General features: G+C 36.4%; 1 protein-coding gene across 1 annotated transcript; it reads right to left on the bottom strand.

The window, feature by feature from the left end:
- Positions 1 to 738: 738 nt before the first annotated feature.
- Positions 739 to 19,199, bottom strand: LOC127847815 (putative zinc finger protein 66). Its single transcript, XM_052380004.1, has 10 exons — positions 19,087 to 19,199; positions 18,739 to 18,893; positions 9,960 to 10,610; positions 8,967 to 9,107; positions 8,672 to 8,766; positions 7,807 to 7,918; positions 6,452 to 6,528; positions 6,050 to 6,235; positions 4,392 to 4,557; positions 739 to 2,975 (listed from the first exon to the last, which is right to left on the bottom strand). Exons 3-10 carry the CDS (start codon positions 10,441 to 10,443, stop codon positions 1,993 to 1,995), a joined length of 2,244 nt encoding a protein of 747 aa, XP_052235964.1. The 5' UTR covers positions 10,444 to 10,610; positions 18,739 to 18,893; positions 19,087 to 19,199; the 3' UTR covers positions 739 to 1,992.
- Between the last annotated feature and the right edge of the window lie 1,554 nt (positions 19,200 to 20,753).

Raw genomic sequence — 20,753 nt, 5'->3', positions numbered from 1 at the left:
AAGCGTGTAATTCAAGTTTATGATGTTCTTCCGCGCACGAGGCTGCGTCATGTGAGGACCCTGCGTATGTCTCAGCACTCCTACCTTATTTATTTAGTAGACTCACAAAATTTGGAAAGAATGTTAAATTACACTAGCTGGCATTGCCCGTGAAAACTTCTTGATCAGTTTATACTATTATTTGCTTGGCATGTTCAATTGCATGGAATAGATTGGTAGCGGGAGCATGCATATTTGGCATGTGGACACTTTTGGTAACTTTTTGCAATCTAGTATGCCATGGTGATCATAATGTTTTGAATGAGGGTTATCACATCACATGAGGCCCCAAGAAAGTGTTTTTTCTTTGCTAAGTTGTTTTATGACCGTTTTTAAAAGTATTTCCTTCATATCATGGCGGTCTGTTAACAAACTCAACATTTTTTCCTGGGCTAGCTGGTTTACCAGTACTACGGTACATAAGTATTTATAAATGAGCATTATGATATGCATACTAATAAATGAGCATTTAATTATATGAACACTAATAAATGTGCATTTTATTATATGAACAGTAATTAATGTGCATTTTATTATATGCACACTAAACATGTGCATTTTATTATATGAACAGTAATAAATGTGCATTTTATTATATGCACACTAATAAATGTGCATTTTAGTATATGCAAACTATCGAGTTAAAATAAAACATTAGATAAAGCACACAGTTCCAAACCCAAGTTTATTATTGGACTTTATAAAAGGTAACTTACGCAATATAACAAAAAGAAACGCCTCATTTAAAGAAATACAAAAACACGCGAACTCGAAGAAACAACAATATATGATCTTGACACATTCGACAGACAATAACATAACACAAATACCATCGAAAAAAGCATTATTTAAAGTGAAATCATTCAAAGAAAGAAGAAATTAACCATCAACAGCGTGATGGGAAAATCCTAAGAGTGAGATTATAACAGAACACAATGAAACAAAACTAGAAAAAATATTAAGCAAACCTTGAAAAAGGTACGAGTGAACAAAGCAATTATCTATTTGTCGTAAATGACATTCAAGTAACCAAGAGAACACCAATTATTGAAGAGCAGTGCTTATGTTATGAAAACCCCTATAAACGGAAGCGAGTCTAAACTAACCCAAATTTAAATACTCCACCTTCTGCTCTCAATGATAATAAAAGCTGTTTATCTAAGATAAAAAAGGTATCTTTCTAAATGCAAATTATCAAACTCATGTGAAATATGAACAAAAGTACGCAACCTTTCCGAAGTGAAGTGTATAGTGAATTATGCGACGGAGATTTTAAAATTGAAGATGGGAAAAGCAGGTAGGGAGATGTGTGCGCATCGGGCACTGTTCACAATCATTTATAAAACCCATTGGACGAGTAAATTAAAATTTAGTTTGAATGCAGCTCTAACAAAGCAATGATTTATTGTGTCATTAAGTCATGCAAAATAACGTGCGTCACTTGGTCTCTACTGATTTCAGAGATTTTGTTATATGTTCATGTCTAGTTCTTGCTTCTCTTATTATATTGTATATTCTCATGTGGCTCTTCAAGTTTTCAAGGGACCACCCTGGTTACACGGATAACCACACACCTAACAATCTTTAAAGTCTTAATCCCATGGATACATATATAATCACGCACCTAACACTTTGGTAAGTCTTCCTCCCGTGGATACTTAGATAACCACACGCCTTACACTCTTTAAAGTCTTCCTCCCAAAGATACATGGATAACCACACACCTTAAACTGTTAAAAGTCTTCCTCTCATAGATATATGGATAACTACACACCTTATACTTTTTTAAGTCTTCCTCCCATGGAATCCATGGATAGCCACACACCTCCCGTATGTATCCCCATGCGTTTCTTCAAATCATCACTATGGTTACAAGTACAACCAAGCATGCTTCTTCATGTGTCTCTTCATGCAATCACTCTTGATACATGCATAATCACACACCATACACATTTAGGGTCTATCGCCTGTATGTATCATCATATGTTTCTTCAACGAACCACTCTCTTTACATGCATAATCACACACCTTACTCGTGTACGGTCTCTCTCCTGTATGTATCCTCATGTGTATCTTGAAATGACCGCTGTGTTTACATGCAAAATCACACATTTTACACCTGTATGGTCTCTCTCCTGTATGTTTCCTCATGTGTGTCTTCAAGTTAAAACTATGTTTACAACAATAGCCACACTCCTCACACTTGTACGGTCGTTCCCCTGTATGTATCCTTATGTGTCTCTTCAAATCACCACTTTGTTTACACGCAAAGTCACACTCCTCACACTTGTGCGGTCTTTCTCTTGTATGTATCCTCATGTGTGTCTTCAAGTGACCATTCTGTTTACATAAATAGCCACACACCTCACACTTGTACGGTCTCTCTCCTGTATGTTTTCTCATGTGTATTTTCAAGTGACCACTATGATTACATTCATAGCCACACACCTCACACTTGTACTCTTTCTCTCCTGTATGTATTCTCATGTGTCTCCTCAAATCACCACATTGCTTACACGCAAAATCACACTCCTCACACGTGTACGGTCTTTCTCCTGTATGTGTCATCATGTGTGTCTTCAAGTGATCACTACGTTTACATTTATAACCACACACCTCACACTTGTACGGTTTCTCTCCTGTATGTATCCTCATGTGTGTCTTCAACTCACCACTTTGTTTAAACGCAAAATCACACTCCTCACACTTATACGGTCTTTCTCCAGTATGTATCCTCATGTGTGTCTTCAAGTTACCACTCTGTTTACATAAATAGCCACACACCTCACACGTGTACTGTCTTTCTCCTGTATGTTTCCTCATGTGTATCTTCAAGTGACCACTGTTTTTACTGGAATAACTGCACACGTTTTTGTTTCTGATGAGGCCAAGTTCTCTGGCAAATTCGTCTCCGTACCAGACCCACAGTTCCTCTCCTGTAGCAATAGAAATATGAACAAGTTATTTTGTAAAAATGTCATAGAAATAAGTAATACCTGAACTAGACCTTGTTACAAATGTGAATTACACCCCACATCTATTTTTAGGAAACTAACATGTGCTTTAATTTTATTACATTAAATTATTAGTAATTGTTTATTATCTGAACATATTCTATAGTTTTGATTCTAAGACTGAATTCATGACAGGTTTTAAGTCAAGCATTTTTTTTAGTTATTTATGTGTTCTTGATATTTGTATATTTTGTTTTAAATGGAATGGTAGAGTAGAAAGGCCAGATGCAAAAACAAACAATTGAGCCTCAATCTGTGAAAATGAGGTTGAATGCATGTGCGTAAAATGTCGTACCAGATTAGCCTGTTAGCAGTCCGCACAGGCTGATCAGAGACAACACTTTCCGCCTTAACTGGAGTTTTGCAAAGAGCATACTTTTTTAATGAAAAATAAAAAAATAAAAGCGGAAAGTGTCATCCCTTAATAGCCTGTGCGGACTGCAAATCCGCTAATCTGGGACGACAATTTACGCGCATGCATTAAACCACGTTTCCACATAGCACAGCCTAATTATTTGTTTATGTGTTCACAAATTAAATAGCCTCATATCCAACAAGACATAGTTAGAAGCAGTGTTGTGTATGTGAGCACGTTTTTTTTGGCCAGACATTTTTTCTTACATGCCTTATCTCTTTGTTTCCAACTTTTGATGAAAAATAAACACGCAATTATTTGATAAATGTCTATTGCAATTCCAAGCTCACGTCAATTATTTACAGTTTTAGAAAGAGGAAGAAAAACTTTGCAGCAGCTTTTAAAAATTTATGCAATTTTACATCCTCATAAACTAGCGATGTAACACTGGAAGGCACACTGAAAACTGGGATGTTTACAAAAGAATTTGCTTTTTCTACTTTCAATACTTATGTTTGATGCAAACCGTTTTTTATTGTCAAAAAAAACTAGAAATCAAATATTTATTATCACAAAAATTAGGGCAGGTAATATTCTTTGTTAGCCAAACACATTTTTGTTTAACAAGCTATTTACCAAAAGTGTGAAGGACAGAAAAAACGTGCTCATATCTTGACGTTTAAAAGGTCTTAAGGTTGCTTTATGCAAAGATCTCAGACATGAAAAGACGTTTGAATATTATAGCTCCAATGTCGAACTATTTATTTAATACCCAAGGTATTTAATATTGGTGCGGCCTTGAGCTGTCGGGAAACTCGGGATAACCAGGAGAAAACCATACCTTTCCTTTATGGGGACTTGCAAGCAAACTCATATTCGCTGGTTTAGGGAATTGAACCCGTATTTCCAAGGTGAGACTGCTCTAATCAGACAAAACTTCATTGAATAACACATATCTTTAGTCATACAATTCGCCTGTATACCTGTTGAAATTGGCTTTAATGTGCAGTAATAGATGCCTTCTTTGTACTGAAACGCCACAAGGTTCTGGTCTGACTCCGTCATTGCACAGTTCACGTATCTCATCCAGTTAGAGGTGGCCTTGTTCTGGGCATACACAAAATGGCTCGGTTTGCCTTCCTTTAAGGTCTGAATTCCATGGAATCTTACCATCAAAAACAACAACTATACAAGACGGATACACAAAAAACATGATACCTTATATACCTTGTTTTTAACAGCAAATTCAATTTTTAGACTAGTATACCAAAGAATGCAATTCTAAACGTAACAGTGGCAGTTATCATACACTGTTTTCAACAGCGCAAACAGACTTAGTAAATTTGGTTCATGTAAAATAGTATAGTACTTCACATCCTTGAATTGCACACTAATTTTAAATAACGACTGAATCAGTGTCACAAGATGTGTGAAATCTATTCATGCCAGCATAATTATATAGAACACAAAATCATTACATTAACTTGAAATGCGTCACAGATACTAATGCCCAAACAACATGTTTGGACACGGGCAAATCAATATTTAACTCTACAGCGGACAAATAGAAAGTAGGACATAATTCAGCCAAAACTGTTTCAGTTGAAATTTTTCTCTTAACAATCATCTACACACTAAGGATAATCAGCTCTCAAAATCTGAGCAAAATCTGCCAAGCACTACGAGGTACTAAAGACTTACAATGTAAGTTTGGGACTATATATTCAATAATGGAAACCAGACAAAGGGCCCTAACTCTTCCAAAAAATTGTCACAGAAAAAGTCTATCTCAGAACAAGTATCTCCAGAAAATAAAGATAACTCAACTGTGAAAACTTGAACCAGATCAACCCATTAATTTAAGATGTATAAAACAGACAAATGCCGTAATTCTGTCAAAAGTTTCTTTTGTTGCAATCATCTATGCATTAAGGTCATTCATCTTTGAACGTTTGAGGAATATTTACCAAAAAGTTACACAGCAAACACATCTGGACTTATAAAACAGACAAGGTACCTTAATCCTGCCCAAACTCCTTGAAGTCCCAATACCCTTTTTCAGTATCATCTACAAATTAAAGTCATCTAACAATTTGTGCGAGATCCACCCAGTATTTAAAGAGAAGTTCAAATTACAAGCTTTGGGGTGAACAGAAATGCTGAGGGACAGACGGACTAGAACTATGTTTAATGCTTCCCACACTTTGGTGGCATAATACACAAAAAAAACTTTATATACTGCTATATAGAAAATGAATTTGTTGAAAATGCAGCACTTTATTTTCAAGTCTTTTAGGATTTATGAAATAACCCGTGCATTTCAAGCTTAAACAAAATATGTGTTTGTCAGAAACACTATTTCCCCTTCTGCGCCGCTTTGAAGCTATATATTTGACCTTTGACCTTGAAGGATGACCTTGACATTGACCTTTCACCACTCAAAATGTGCAGCTCCATGAAATACACATGCATGCCAAATATCAATTTGCTATCTTTAATATTTCAAAAGTTATGGCAAATGTTAAAGTTTTACGCAAACACACAAACCAACAGACAGGGCAAAAACAATATGTCCCCAACTATAGTGGTAGGGGACATAAACGGTATATATGCAACAAGCTAAGTATCACGTCACCTTTACCTGCCAGCAATATCCTGATTTCTGGTTTTCAGCAATGATATCGCCCCCATACGGCCCAAACATGACCCTAGATTCCAGTGCCTCCTTCGAAAATACTCCAAGACCAGCTCCAGCTATTTTGGACGTTTTAATTACAAGGCAATCTGGCACGGTTTGATCAGCTTTAAGGGGGTCCCCTTCTGGCACCTGCAGTTTATATTAAGTTATATGAGAATGTAATGGGGAAAACTTTTTGTATTAGAATATTAAGGGCATTTCTTAAATGTACTGACATACATTAAAACAATGAAAAGTTCTTACAATCATAACACGTAACAGTCTCATAAGCCTAAACTAATAAAAAAAATCCTTTATTTTCTGTACCACATGTAGTTTATGTTTTAAAAATGAACACCGCTTCACCTCTTTGTCCTGTATGTAGTCATAGGGTCCATGGACAGGGCAGTCCCCTTCAAACTGCTTGTTGCATTCTCCACAGTCTAAGAGAGCAAAATCAACACAAGGCAATAATCAAACTATGTAAAAGACTAATGTCAGGCACTTGAACATCAGATTTAAAGAAACCACTAATATGTATTATGCATTATGAATATTATTAAACTGAAAGACAGTCTTTGAGTCATAACACCCTATATTATTAATATTCTCAGAGTCAAAAGTTCACATAATAAGGCTCATATGGTTTCATCAAATGTTCTTTTTTCTTTCTAAGTTATTTGTAACACATAATCTGACAGAAAATCAAATAAACCCTCATCTGAAAAAAGGAGCATAACAAGGGAGCCATGATGACTTTATAACACTAACCTGAGATCAAGGTAAACTTGTTAAAATATGTCAATCATTTGACCTAGTTACTTAGTTTGTTTCTTCCTGTGACACAGTTTTACTTTAGGCCTTGATATGGCCAGGAAAAATGTTTATAAGTTTATTCCCAAAAAGCCACAAATGAGGCATTTGAAGTGTTTTACTATTTTTGACCTGGGGACATAATTTTTTATTACATCTGACAAAAATTCTAACTAGCTACTGTCAAGATGAACATTCTGACCAAGGTTCTTCATTCTGATCAAGTTTTATCAGGAATAAATCTTAAACAATGCTCAAAATGTTAAAAGTTTTTCAAATTTGACCTGGTGATCGAGTTTTCACTCAACTGAACCCATTTTGACTTCAAATATTGCAAAGTTTAGCATTTTGACCAAGCTTCATCAAGATTGATTCATACATGTGCCTTCTAGAGTAGTAAGACATATCTTCTAGGATTCGACCAATTAGCCTAGTGTTTAACCTGCTTGACCCAGGTTCTAACTTGGTTTCAATATTTATATACTGACAAAGTTTTATCACTATTGATTTAACTGTTTTCTGTAGAGTGGTTACAAGCCAAATGTTAACCATGAACAACACATGACACCCAATTTAAGACTAACAACAATAGCAAAACTTGTAAAGGTCGCCATGGCGTAGTGGACATGGTGTCCGCCTAATGGCCGGGAGTTCATGGGTTTGAACTTCACAGTGGGAGCTTTCTATAGATCTCTCTCATAGACACAAGGTACTGGTTCTAGTCCCAGGAAACGGACTAATAATAAGCCTTAGGCTTTCGATGCAATCGATCTAAATAAATAGGTTTAAACTTACTAAACTAACTAACTAAAGTAAGTTCTCAGGAAGCTAAACATGATTATTATGTTTGTTGGTCTTTAGTAAGACTTTCTTGTGCAAGGTTATGGATATTTAGTTCTAGAGTTTACAGAGAAAGTGGTCATTATCTCGAGGTTCCAGGTTCATACAGCTGACCAGGTTTCTCTCTTGATGACTGTACTCAGTCCTATCTTTTTCTGGGGTCTTGACTTTCTTCATTCTCTGCAATAGAAAATATGTCAATATGTACGTTAAGTTTCAACTCTCTATCAGCAATAAGTGTTTAGTTATGGGTGAAAAAAGGAGTCCTTACTCAATATTTATTCAAAAATATCTGAACCAAAATATGGATTTGCACAAGTTCATATGCTAGGACTGTTCTTGGAGAATCTATATGGCTCCCCCAAATATTCCCATCATAAAGTTCGAGCATAAAAAAACCGACAACGGGCATTTATTCCGCAAATACTGGTCACCACAATTTTTTTCTTTTTTACCATCGGCGATTCTATGTGCCACCATAACTCCCAAGCATATAAAACAGACAAGGGACATTTATTCCGCAAATACTGATCAACGCATTTTTTGCATTTTTTTTATTCTTTACCATCGTCTACACATTTAGGGTAATCCAGTAGTGAAAGTTTGAGCGAATTTTGTCAAACAGCTGAAGACTTAAAACACACCATTTTGGGATTATATTGTTTAAGCAGAAAGACAGACAAATGACCATACTGCCGCGAAAACTGGATGCATAAAAATCTTGTTTATCTTATTATCATCACACATTAATGTCCTTCAACTGTAAAAAAATTAAGCAAGATCCAACCAGTAGTAAATGATAGATTGGAAACACAAGCTTCATGACAGACGGACACACGTACGTTAGGCGTACGTATGGTTCAACGCAATGCTTAATACCTCCCTATCCATGGTTGCGATAAGAAGAAAAAAATACCGCTAACTTATATGTACCTTAACTTTCTTCACTAAGTCACCCTTTTCGTTCAATTTCATCTTAGCTGCTTTCAGAGAAAGGACAGTCCTTGTCACAGTATTCTCTTCACTATCTGCAAACATATTGATCATTGAAATTAAACAACCGTAAATACTACGTTAGTTTTTCGACACCTTTGTTTTAGCCAAAATTATAATTTTTGGAGACTTTGTTTTCATTCATGATTCATGAGTTTAAGTCACATGTACCCTCCCCCCCCCCCCCCCCCAAGATATATTGAATCTAAAAGTCTGATAAATCAATATACATTACCTCTTGCTGAAGGACTCATTGGCTGGACCACGCCACTGGATGAATCTTCACATAGAAATCTCTTTGGTTCCGCAAGAGTTGCAGGAGAGCTCTCGCTTTTTTGTTTGTCTCTTTCCAAGAATATCTCTACAAAGTCATTATCTGAAGATTAAAAATTCAAAAGATAATAAATTGATGATGCAGTCAACTATGTAGAATACTGAATGCATCATAACAGAAAGCCATAAGAAATGAAGAAACGATGCAAGTGTGTGAACTGTCATCTTGGATCAGATTGTCCAAAAAGTGTTGATTGTGAAACAACTGTATCTAATATAGAAATGTTCAGCACGTAAAATAGTTTCACACTAAACACCAGGGCTTTCCAACCTTTTAACCCTTTCCCACTCAGAAGCAAAGTAAAAATGGCAATGTGCAAACAGCATATCATTAGAACAAATGTTCTGACCAAGTTTCATGAATGTTGAACAATTAGTGTGACTTCTAGAGTGTTAACAATGTTTTATTATAGCCATAAAAGGAAAAATGCCCCGAGCCCTGGCGGCCATGTATTTCAACAGAACAGAACCTTTTTCATATTCATTCAACCTATCATAAAAACTTATATTATGACCAAGTTTCATGAAGATTGGGCAATACATGTGACTTCTAGAGTGTTTACAAGGTTTTACTATAGCCATATAACTCAGGAAAAAAGCCGCGCCCCCTGGTTACCATTTTTTTCAACCAACCGGAACCAGTTTCATACATATCCAAAATATCATTGGGAAAGATCTCCTGACCAAGTTTCATGAAGATCGGACAATTAATGCGGCCTCTAGAGTATTACCAAGGCAAATGTTCAACATCCTCAATATTTTCGCAATTAGATCAAATGGCGAACAACAGCCCGAGCCCCATGAGCCAACAGTTAAAGACGCACGACGGACAAAAGACAATCACAAAAGCTTACTATGAGCACGTTGCGCTCAGGTGAGCTAAAACTAAAAATACCTGAGTCATCTTTTTCGGAGTTTGAATGAACATCAAGTTTTGAGTAAAGGTCCTTTTGTATTGTCTCTTCTCCCACAGTTGGTCTAGCACAATATTGGTCAACATTTGAAAGCTCAATCTCTTCCCTTGTCAGAAATACAGAATTTTGGAAGGCCAGTTGAGCTTGATCCTCGACATCTTGACGCATAACTTCATATTCTGTCTGCTCTGATTTAACACATTGGGAGGTGAAGCCATCTTGTTTGGTATAATCTTGATCCATCTGTAAACATCCTCTTTGTTCATGTACTACATTGAAGGCATCTTGTTTGTTACAATTTGGTTTTCTCTCTTCTATTAGAACCTGTTCTGATTTTGCACACACAGAATACAAATCAGCAGCCGCATTATACCATTCATCAGTCTCGATTTTGACGCAAACACAGCTAAACTCACCTTGTTCTCGGTCTGAATTTAAGGTCACCACACTTACCCTAGCAGACATTGTGTTTACGCTACCTGTAGTTTTGGTTATGGAATCAAAGTCCGTTGATCTAACTCTCGCTATCCATGTCACTTTCCATGTCACTTTCCATGATATTGCTTTCTTTCTTTCGTTTTGTTATTTTGAACTTTTTGGAGGCCAGAAGAGAACTCCTTGTACGCGTCATTCTGGAAATAATTTACAGATAAAACATGTTGATTCATTGGAAATTTCATGACATAGATATGGTCACAGCACTTATAAATCTGTAAAAAATATTGCGAATTGTTTGTCAATTACAATCATTATGTAAAGTGGTCTTAAAATCTTATCTTGATAAATTAGTTTTTAAACATGTATGTATGGAAAATAATATTGTATACCAAATAATTGATCATCTGCTATTTTAAAAATGTAACATGTTTCAAATGCATGAGATATGTTAGCGGTCTTGAACACTTAATATTGAATCCTTTTAGACTTTATAACGGACATGGTAGCTCCTGCTCAGTTTTCGCATCTGCGCAGGCTGGTCTGGAGCTGCGCAGGTAGGTCTGGAGCTGCGCAGGCCGCATTTTGCATAAAATCTATTTTCGCATGACGCGGGTCATCTTCAGAGCTAAACCACATCCTATTTGATTTTTAATAAAACACAATATAGGTGTTTGTGCACAATTTAATAAATTTGAGTTTGTTAACATCAACCAACGATGTCACCTTTACAGGCTTTGTCGTGGAACGGCGAATATATACGGATTTGTTGTTACAAATATTCATTGATAACTTCTTTATTGTGTACATAATTATATGAAAATGATAAAACTTACTTTATATGTTTACTTAGTATCATAAATAATTTTAGTCGTAATAAAATTAATAATAAACAAAGGCTATTGATCGTCTCATAAAATAATGATTAATTTAATGTTACACGATGTGCAGTGGATGTTATTATTAAGGCTTGTGTCGAACTGCGTTTTAGACTGAGCAGATCCAAGGACATGTTCTTTAAAAACCTAAGTATTAATTACCAAGAACAAACATGCGTCAACATTCAACCAAACTTTGAACATATGCCTTTTCCTGAAGTAGTTTTTTTTTTACAGCAGTATGTAAGTAGACGCAGAAAAAAAAATGCTAAAACTGTATGCCCATTGACTGCTATTAAAAACTTTGCTTTTCGAAATCTTAAGTACTTTTTCATTTAAACATAAGTTATTTAAACACGAAATAAACGTATTATCCGAAACCAGCACACCAAAACAAAACTTAAAACGAATATAAAACACATGTACGTTAATGAAACCGTGCAATTATGGACGTGTTTTATTATAAATAATTATATAAATGTGAAGTGTTCTGATTAAACTGGACATAATGCATGTGCGTAAAGTGTCGTCCCAGATTAGCCTGTGCAGTTCGCACAGGCTAATCAGGGACGACACGTTCCGCCTAAACTTGATTTTCGGTAAGCAGAGACTTTCTTGAAACTAAAAATACCATAAAAGCGGAAAGTGTCGTCCCTGATTAGCCTGTGCGGACTGCACGGGCAAATCTAGGATGACACATTACGCACATGTATTAAGCCCAGTTTTCTCAGAACGCGACTCATATAAATAATTAATTTATAATTAGCTACAACTCGTACATCTAGCACGCATCTTGAATTCTAAGCAGTATCAAGTACAATAGTAAAATATCACCACACTGAATAAATAACACACTACTAAAAATTAAAAAATAATAAGCGAAAAATGTACCCATGAATGCGCCCACAAGTAGGCATCTCCATAGATGGTTGTCCATCCTCACTACTATAAGACCGTTGGGGAGGCGGAAAACTACAACGGGCGAGGCATGGTCAGGGGTGATAACCGCAAAAAAGGGTAAGGGTAAGGGTTAGGGTTAGGGGTCGGGTTAGGGTTAGGGTTGGGTTTAGGCTAACCCAAACCCTTACCCGAACCCTAACACTTACCCAAACCCTAACCCTTACCCTCTAACCCCCCCTTTCGTAATACCATACCATGCCTCGCCCGTTGCAGTTTTCCGCCTCCCAGACCGTTGTGTACACAATGCGCTCAACCGTGACAGTAGCTATGGAATCCGGTGATGTCAATTATAAAATATTCAAGCTTTCTATTGAGGTTGAAAACTTCAAGCTTGGTTGTATTATGTTGAACATATTTATTAGACTTAACAATTAATATTGTATGTAATGTTATGGGCTAATCAGTGAAACATTAACTTTAACGCATGTAAAGATAAAATCACAATAACAAGCTTTCAGGTGTCAAACCAGACAAGTGTGGTTTTTAAAATAGCATCAATAACATCAATAGGCACAACATAAATAATTAATTTAACGTAATGGACTAGTCAGTGAAACGTGAAAAGTCGCTGTTAATGCGTAAACGTATAATATCAACACAACACACCATTTAAATCCAGACAAGTGTTTGTTATAAATATCGACAAACGATACTTAACTAATTGTTTTTGTCCGTCAAACAAATAAGCCAACACAACTGTATCATGAGTAAAGGACTTGTAACTGTTATAATTGTGTTCTCCTGCCGACACGACTGAACGTTCGCTGTATATTACTATATTTTATATTTTGAATACATAAAGAATATTGGCGATCATAAATATATGTGTCGCGTTCTGGGACGACACTTTCCGCTTTATGGTATTTTTCGTTTAAAGGAAGTCCCGTGTTACCTAAAATCTTGTTAAGGCAGAAAGTGTCGTCCCTGATTAGCCGCATGATGCGGCGTCTCATCTGGGTCTGCGCTGTTTGCTAAAAGGAGTTTCTGTAAGACATATTCTAAATATAGAAATAAATAAACTAGATATCCCTTATTTTGGAAATAAATGGATCCAATTTAGAAGGATGGGAGAGTCCACTAGGCATAAATGGGTTAAAAGTGCTCGCGTGATCACGTTGGATCTCGACAATCCCAGCTAACAATCTATATAGGACCCACATACGATTTTGTCCTTTGTTTGGAGGCCCAAATGGGACACATATGGGCTTCATATTATTTGCTTATGCATTGATTTTCTATATTTGGGTAAAATTATTAGCAGTTAAGATCAAGTTAGTCATACATAAGTTGGATCTCGACCATCCCAGCTAGCAATCTATATAGGACCCACATACGATTGTGTCCTTTGTTGGGAGGCCCAAATGGGACCCGTATGGGACCCATATGAGCTGCATATTATTTGCTTATACAGTGATTTTCTATTTTTGGGTAAAGGTATTAACAGTTTAGATCAAGTTAGTCATACATAAGTTTAAAAAATGTGTTTTGGATGAAAAAAATAAAAGTATATATCTTTAATTCCTGATAGCAAAGTAGTATGGGACCTATATAGGTCCATTATGGGTATCCCCATACGGGCATGCCCATATAGGTCACAATTGACTCCTATATAGGACCCGTATGGGACCCATATAGGCTTCATATTATTTGCTTATGCATTGATTTTCTATTTTTGAGTAAAATATTAGCAGTTTAGATCAAGTTAGTCATACATACGTTTTAAGAAATGTGTTTCGGATGAAATAAATAAAAGTATACATCTTTAATTCCTGATAGCGCAGTAATATGGGACCTATATGGGACCCTTATGGGTATTCCCATATGGGCAAGCATATATAGGTCCCAAATGATTCCCATATGTTAGTATCTCATCAATAATAGTATCGCTAAATTCAGCAATACAGGAAGATAACTCTCAAAAAGATCACAGACCTAATACAACTATCACTTTTCGTTGATGGCAGCGCAATATGGGCTACATCTTAACCCATTTATGCCTAGTGGACTCTCCCATCCTTCTAAATTGGATCAAACTATTTCCAAAATTAGGGATGTCTAGTATATTTATTTCTATATTTAGAATATTTTTACAGAAATATTCCTTTAAGCAAACAGCGCTGACCCCGATGAGACGCCGCATAATGCGGCGTCGCATCTGAGTCTACGCTGCTGGCCAAATCCTTTTTTCTAGACGCTATGCATAAATGGGTTAATCGCCGAAATTTATTATAAATATATAATTTATAATTAATTAAAAATAATAGTATAATGATTTATAGCCATAGAGAACTGGAGCAAAACCTTTGGTTTCCAAATAAATCCAACAAAAACTTAACCCAGAGTCATTTTATTTTTCGTAAATCAAATAAACAAATGACGCAATACGATATACCACTTCCGTTCCATGATATTATCGCTTTTCTTTAAATGGCATTGGATAAACATTTAACATGGATGGACCAAATACTTAAAATAATGGTTTGTTTCCAAATGGACCTCAAAGGGACCTTTTCGCGTTGCGATAAATTAACACATTTGAAAAAAAGTTTCAGATTTGAACAATTCCGTTGTAGTTATGTTTTTTGGAAGGAAACATACTGAAAATTCATGATGCGCTAAAATATCCATAATATTCATCGTTTGATGATTTAAAAACCTGACAATTATAAAGCATTACAAACGCGAAACGATTGTATAGTTTTGAAAGTTCTGTTGTTATCGTTACATTTTGTGGCATTGCTATATATTGTGAAAGTTTTATATTTTGTGAGGATTGCTTATACGACTGTTCGGCTAGCGCAGTGGTTGGTACACTCGTCTCTCACCTAGGTGACCCGGGTTCAATTCCCGTTCCCGGTAGCATGAGAGTATGGTTGGTGGTCACCATACCGGACAGGAGGGTTTCTTCCGGGTTCTCCGCCCCCCCCCCCCCTAACACAAGAGCACACACAAAAAAAGAACAATATTTCAGTAACAGCGAAATAGTTGGACATTGCAGCAATAATTCAAAATTCGTTCCAACGTTCGTAAGTCTAGTAAGTTAATTTATCTCCTATGCCCACGGCGCAATCCCTAACAAAGAACGCGTTAGTGAAGTATAAAAAAAATCGTATATGTATTTGTGTCTGGTAATGAAAACATGAAAAAAAAAATCTGAAGGTACATTCAACAAAAGCAATATATGTTGTGTAGGGCATGCCAGCGGAACTAATTAAGCGGACCTGGTGGATTTCTATCCCATCCGCGCGCCTTGACTCGGTTGACATGATCGATTGCAACAAAATAATGGTGGTGGTTTTCTCTTGTCTCGTGTGATAACTTTGATATGCTATTTTGTTTCTTACTATATACTACATTCGCATATGCTCTTTTGGGTTTGCTAAAAATGCGTATGTTTTTAAGTTCATCATCTAACCCTTTTTGATACCTAACCTCTTAGAATATGCCCTAACACGTTATGCCATACTAATACCTGCATGTAACACAAAAAAGGATAAAATACTGCTCGCAGGCAAGTTTTTTTTTTGCTACAACGCTACCACAACGAGTAGGGTCACTGCACATAGTAATTATTTTGCGCAGTTGATACTTACTTTTACCAACTAACCTCACCTCCGCGAGGCACGTTACACGGGGTGCAGTGAATCGGTGCTATACACCGGTCACTAAAAAGTACCAGGGTTGCCTCTGGAATCAAGGCGTCACCTCCAAACACCAAATACACTTCTTTTGGGCGGAGAGTACATAATCAAGAGCCAAGTACAGTATTCACATTATACTGATTAGTAAAAGGTATTTAATAATATTTCAATCGAATAGTATTCCGTTTTCCACTTTATATTTACACCTCTTTTAAAGGGGCCTTTTCACGTTTTGGTAAATTGGCAAAATTGAGAAAAAAACAGTTTCAGATTCGCAAATTTTCGTTGTAGTTATCATATTTGTGAGGAAACTGTAATACTGCACATTAATCATTCTCAAAAATATCCATTATATGCATCTTTTGACGATTAAAAAACCCGAAAATTATAAAGCGTTGCAACGCGAAACGATTTATTCACTGGGGCCTGACGAGGTCAAAGCGTAGTCCGTGGTCCGTATTTGTTTATAAGGTCGCCGTGGTGTAATGGATATGGTGTCCGCCTTGCGACCGGGAGGTCACGGGTTCGATCCCCACCGTGGGAGCGTTCTTTAGATCTCCCCCAAAGACACCAAGTACTGGTTCTAGGCCCAGGAAACGGACTCGAGAGCGTTTATATAAGCCTAAGGCTTTCGACGCAATCGAGCTAAAATAAATAGGTTTAAACTAAACTAAACTAAAGCGTAGTCCGTTTCTCTACGACGTCGGGTATATTTTTTACTACGAAACATTTTGTCAATACACTACTTAATCAGGTGAGTTTTATCTTTTCTGGTATTTATGGATTAGAGAACGGAACATCCAGTAATGGTAGGTACTTATTTTCAAAACAAACTAATAACAAATGCGCGTAGTTGCAACCTTTACATTTATTTTAAGCTAAAATCGAAATAATTTGATTTGAAGTAATGCATAAGGTGGTTATTCTGTTAAAATAGCCAATTACAGTAACTTAATTTAAACGAAACTACATGTTACTTTGATTCACTGTACATTATACATTTTAAAGTACAAAACAGGTTACGAACATATATTTTAATTATTCAAATGCTTTGTTTCAAAGGAAATTACACGTCGCTTTATACATAGGTTTTGCACAGAGTATGTATTGGTTGTACAAATATAATGTTTAGGTTACTCAATGAAGTTTCTGTATCCATTTCAGGACATACAGGACATACAGGGCTCAGCATTAAAGGACAACCAAAGTCTTAGTCCGGACAAGTTAATAAAGAATGTGCTAGTCCGACGGGACAAGTGGTCGTTATTATTTAATTACTTAGAACAATTGCCTTTAAATCCGTTATTTCTGTGGAGTATCCACCCTTTTTTTTAATATATATTTTGTTTACGTTTAAACGACAAAGCACGCGATATTCCGATAGTTCCATGGGATACTACACCGTACTGTTTACAAGGGAAACAACCCTTAACATTTTTCTTTGCCAAGATAACAAGATTATTCTCCCTTGTAATGAATATGCATTTTACGACACCGGTACACATTGATCTTTAAGACAATTAAAGTAGTATGGTGGCAAAACACAAGTTTTTGTCAATTATTTTGGCTTTGTATAATGTTTAAAAAAATCAATAATATCCAGTTTTCCTGTTATCTAGTCAGTTCTTTTTGTATTGAAATTGCGTAAAATTATGTTAACATGTATTTTGAATGATTTTAGTTTTTATGATTTGAGGTTTTTGTATTATTTAATAATTTTGCAAAGAACTGAGCAAAATAAGATATAATGGTCAGGACAAGTTGCTTTCTGGTCAGGACAACTGAAGTTTTGGTCTACTTGTCCGACTGGACAAGTGGCTCCAAAAGTTAATGTCGAGCCCTGACATAGCACATGCAGTTTGCAGTTACTGCAGACTGCCATCTCCCAGTGCGAAATGCCGTTTGGTGAATTCCAAGATCTAGATCCAAAGTCTACTGGTGTACTAATGGCTGGTGACATACAACATGCGATTGAGACAGCCAGCTATCTGATCCAGACAAGACTTAATCCAGACAGGCAAGTGTTCCCACAAAATATACTTCTTCATAGAAACTCGGCCTAAATGTCGCTCTGTACATCAGATCGTATGGCTTAAAATAGAATTCATTTCAGTGGACAATGTTTGAATTCTTCAAATCAGGACGAGCCTCATCGCATTGTCGCCGTCGTACTATCGCGTTATCCTACTGTCGTCATCGTATTATCGCATTGTCGCCATCGTACTATCGCACTGTCGCTGTCGTATTGTCGCACTGTCGTTATCGTATTATCGCACTGTCGCCATTGTACTATCGCACTATCACATTGTCGGATTGTCGCCATCGTAATACCGCACTCTCGCCATTGTATTGTAGCACTGTCGTCATCGTATAATCGCACTATCGCATTGTCGCCATCGTACTATCGCACTGTCTCCATCGTATTGTCGCACTGTCGTCATCGTATTATCGCATTATTACCATCGTACTATCGCACTGTCGACATCGTATTGTCGCACTATCGTCATCGTACTAACGCGTTTTCGTACTGTCGTAATCGTATTATCGCCATCGTACTATCGAACTGTCGCCATCGTATTGTTGCACTGTCTTCATCGTATTATATCACTGTCGTCATCGTATTATCGTATTGTCACCATCTTACTATCGCACTGTCGCAATCGTTTTGTCGCACTGTCGTCATTGTACTATCGCTTGTTGTCATTGTACTATCACACTATCACAATGTCGCCCTCTGGATTTTAATGTGTAACCACGATGGCCCTAACGATATTCCGTAACATAGCCACAGGCTGATGCTCTGTTCATGTTTTAACGAAATAGTTTGAAAACATGCGTATGGTTACCTTCGGTTGCAGACGTTTTCAAATGCGAACATCTAAAGCATCAAAGGTGTATTCAGCAAACAGGCTCCACAATTCGTGTGAAGACACTCAAGAAACAAATCACCCGTCTGTTGAACCAGCTTATATTTATCTTTAGCAGATTAACTCGATCATGCCTGTAACAGTTTTATCAAATTGCAGATTGAAATATAGATATGTTCTTTTAGACATCATTATCGATTTAAAATAGTGTGACAAATACAGAGCTCCAAATAAAAATTTGGTTAAATTCTTATTTACTCCCTATTTTAAAAATTAATTATTATTTTACCCCCTAATTAAAAAAATTAGTTCTTTACAATATATTACCAAATATTTTTTTATTCATTGCTTTTGACACATCAACATTTTGGTTTATAGTCTTGGAAATGTTTTTTTTGCCTTCTATGCTTCGATACACCGCTTCGGTCGGCCATTTTGATTTTTTATGTAAAACGGTCACGGACACTTCGGCTTAGGTCATAATGGCCTTTTGGTCGCCGTTAAAGTCATATCAAAAAATATATTTAACATTTAATTTTAATGACATTTTGAATAGGTATACAGCATATTACTTGTGCATAAACATTACGATAGGTGTAATTAAAAAGGTACAATAAACAGTAATGACTCGCCTGCAATACTAGGAGAACAGAATCGAGACCGTTTGGCCTTTCGACCGTTCTTAGGTGTGGCTCTTCCTCACAGCAAACGCTTGAATGACGTTGACTTAAAGTTGTAGTTTTAAATGAGCGCCTAAACGAATCAGAACCGGGATGAAATGTTTACCGTATTTGCTACTGGAAGTTTTACGCACGTTCGAAATTTTCGAGTTCGCGTTTTATTTTTTCAATGCGTAACTTTACTCAAAGATTTTAAATCTAAATCGTTATTAAGAAATTTAATTCGTTTTTACGCCTTTACGCATGTTATCTGGAGCACTGCAAATAGACACATTGTTCATGATGACGAATGCCTGCGTTTCTCACAAGTACGTCTGCTACAAGACGCAAAAGATACGTCTCCAGGGTCATAGGAGATAAATACCGTGATACTATATATAGTTCCGTCCCATTCACACGCTAATGGAAATCTTAACATACACTGCAAAGTACAAAACATACAGATCAGTAGAAGATGGTGCATAATTACGTCGTTTCAGCAAAATCCTCCAACAAAGTATTCAGTTTGCGACTTTCTCTTCTAACAGGAGCGTATTAATTCCAACCCAACCTTATTACTTTCGCCTTTGAGAGATAACCAATACGTCTTCTGGAAGAAACGCATATACGCTGAGGCTTTGTCGTAGCATGGCATATACGTATACTGTGAGACACATGATCATGCCTTATAATACTATTCGGCCTTTATTTCTGATAACTGGGTCACCCTACACATTTCTGAACACATCAGTGGGTTAACGATACATAGATCAATATGGAAATTGTAAAATTGTGTCAATTAAACACCGTTGTAAACCTTAATTGCATTGTTTAAATTGACACTTGACTTCGGTTTGATAAATCAGCGGTATATTTCATGTTTAACCGCAAACACCAGACACATGTTGCAACATAATTTGATGTAACAGACCCTATGAAATGTCTTTGTGCATAAATTTAGAGGGTTTTTTTAAATTAGAAAAGCATAATCTTACCTGTTTAAAACAAAAAAAATCGACTTTTCTGTTCTTCGATGGCATGTGTATTGACACACATTTTCGTAGTAAAATGTATACCCGACGTCGTAGAGAAACGGAATAGGCTTTGACCTCGTCAGCCCCCAGTGTTATTTATAGCCACGTCTACATGTACGGAATCCTAGCTCGCATACAACAACAACAACAACAACAACAAAAAATACATAAATACTGAGCGAATTGGAAGTGACGTTTGGCAAGTTTTCTAGGCCGTTTAGAAAGGAATTGTAGCAACACTCCGATAGGTTTTTAGTTTTATCGTATGGATATTTTGGTCTGAAATAAAACTAAATAAGTA

Source organism: Dreissena polymorpha, chromosome 10 (genome assembly GCF_020536995.1).
Source record: "Dreissena polymorpha isolate Duluth1 chromosome 10, UMN_Dpol_1.0, whole genome shotgun sequence".
NCBI lineage: Eukaryota > Metazoa > Mollusca > Bivalvia > Myida > Dreissenidae > Dreissena > Dreissena polymorpha.
This window is presented reverse-complemented; position numbering and strand designations above follow the sequence as displayed.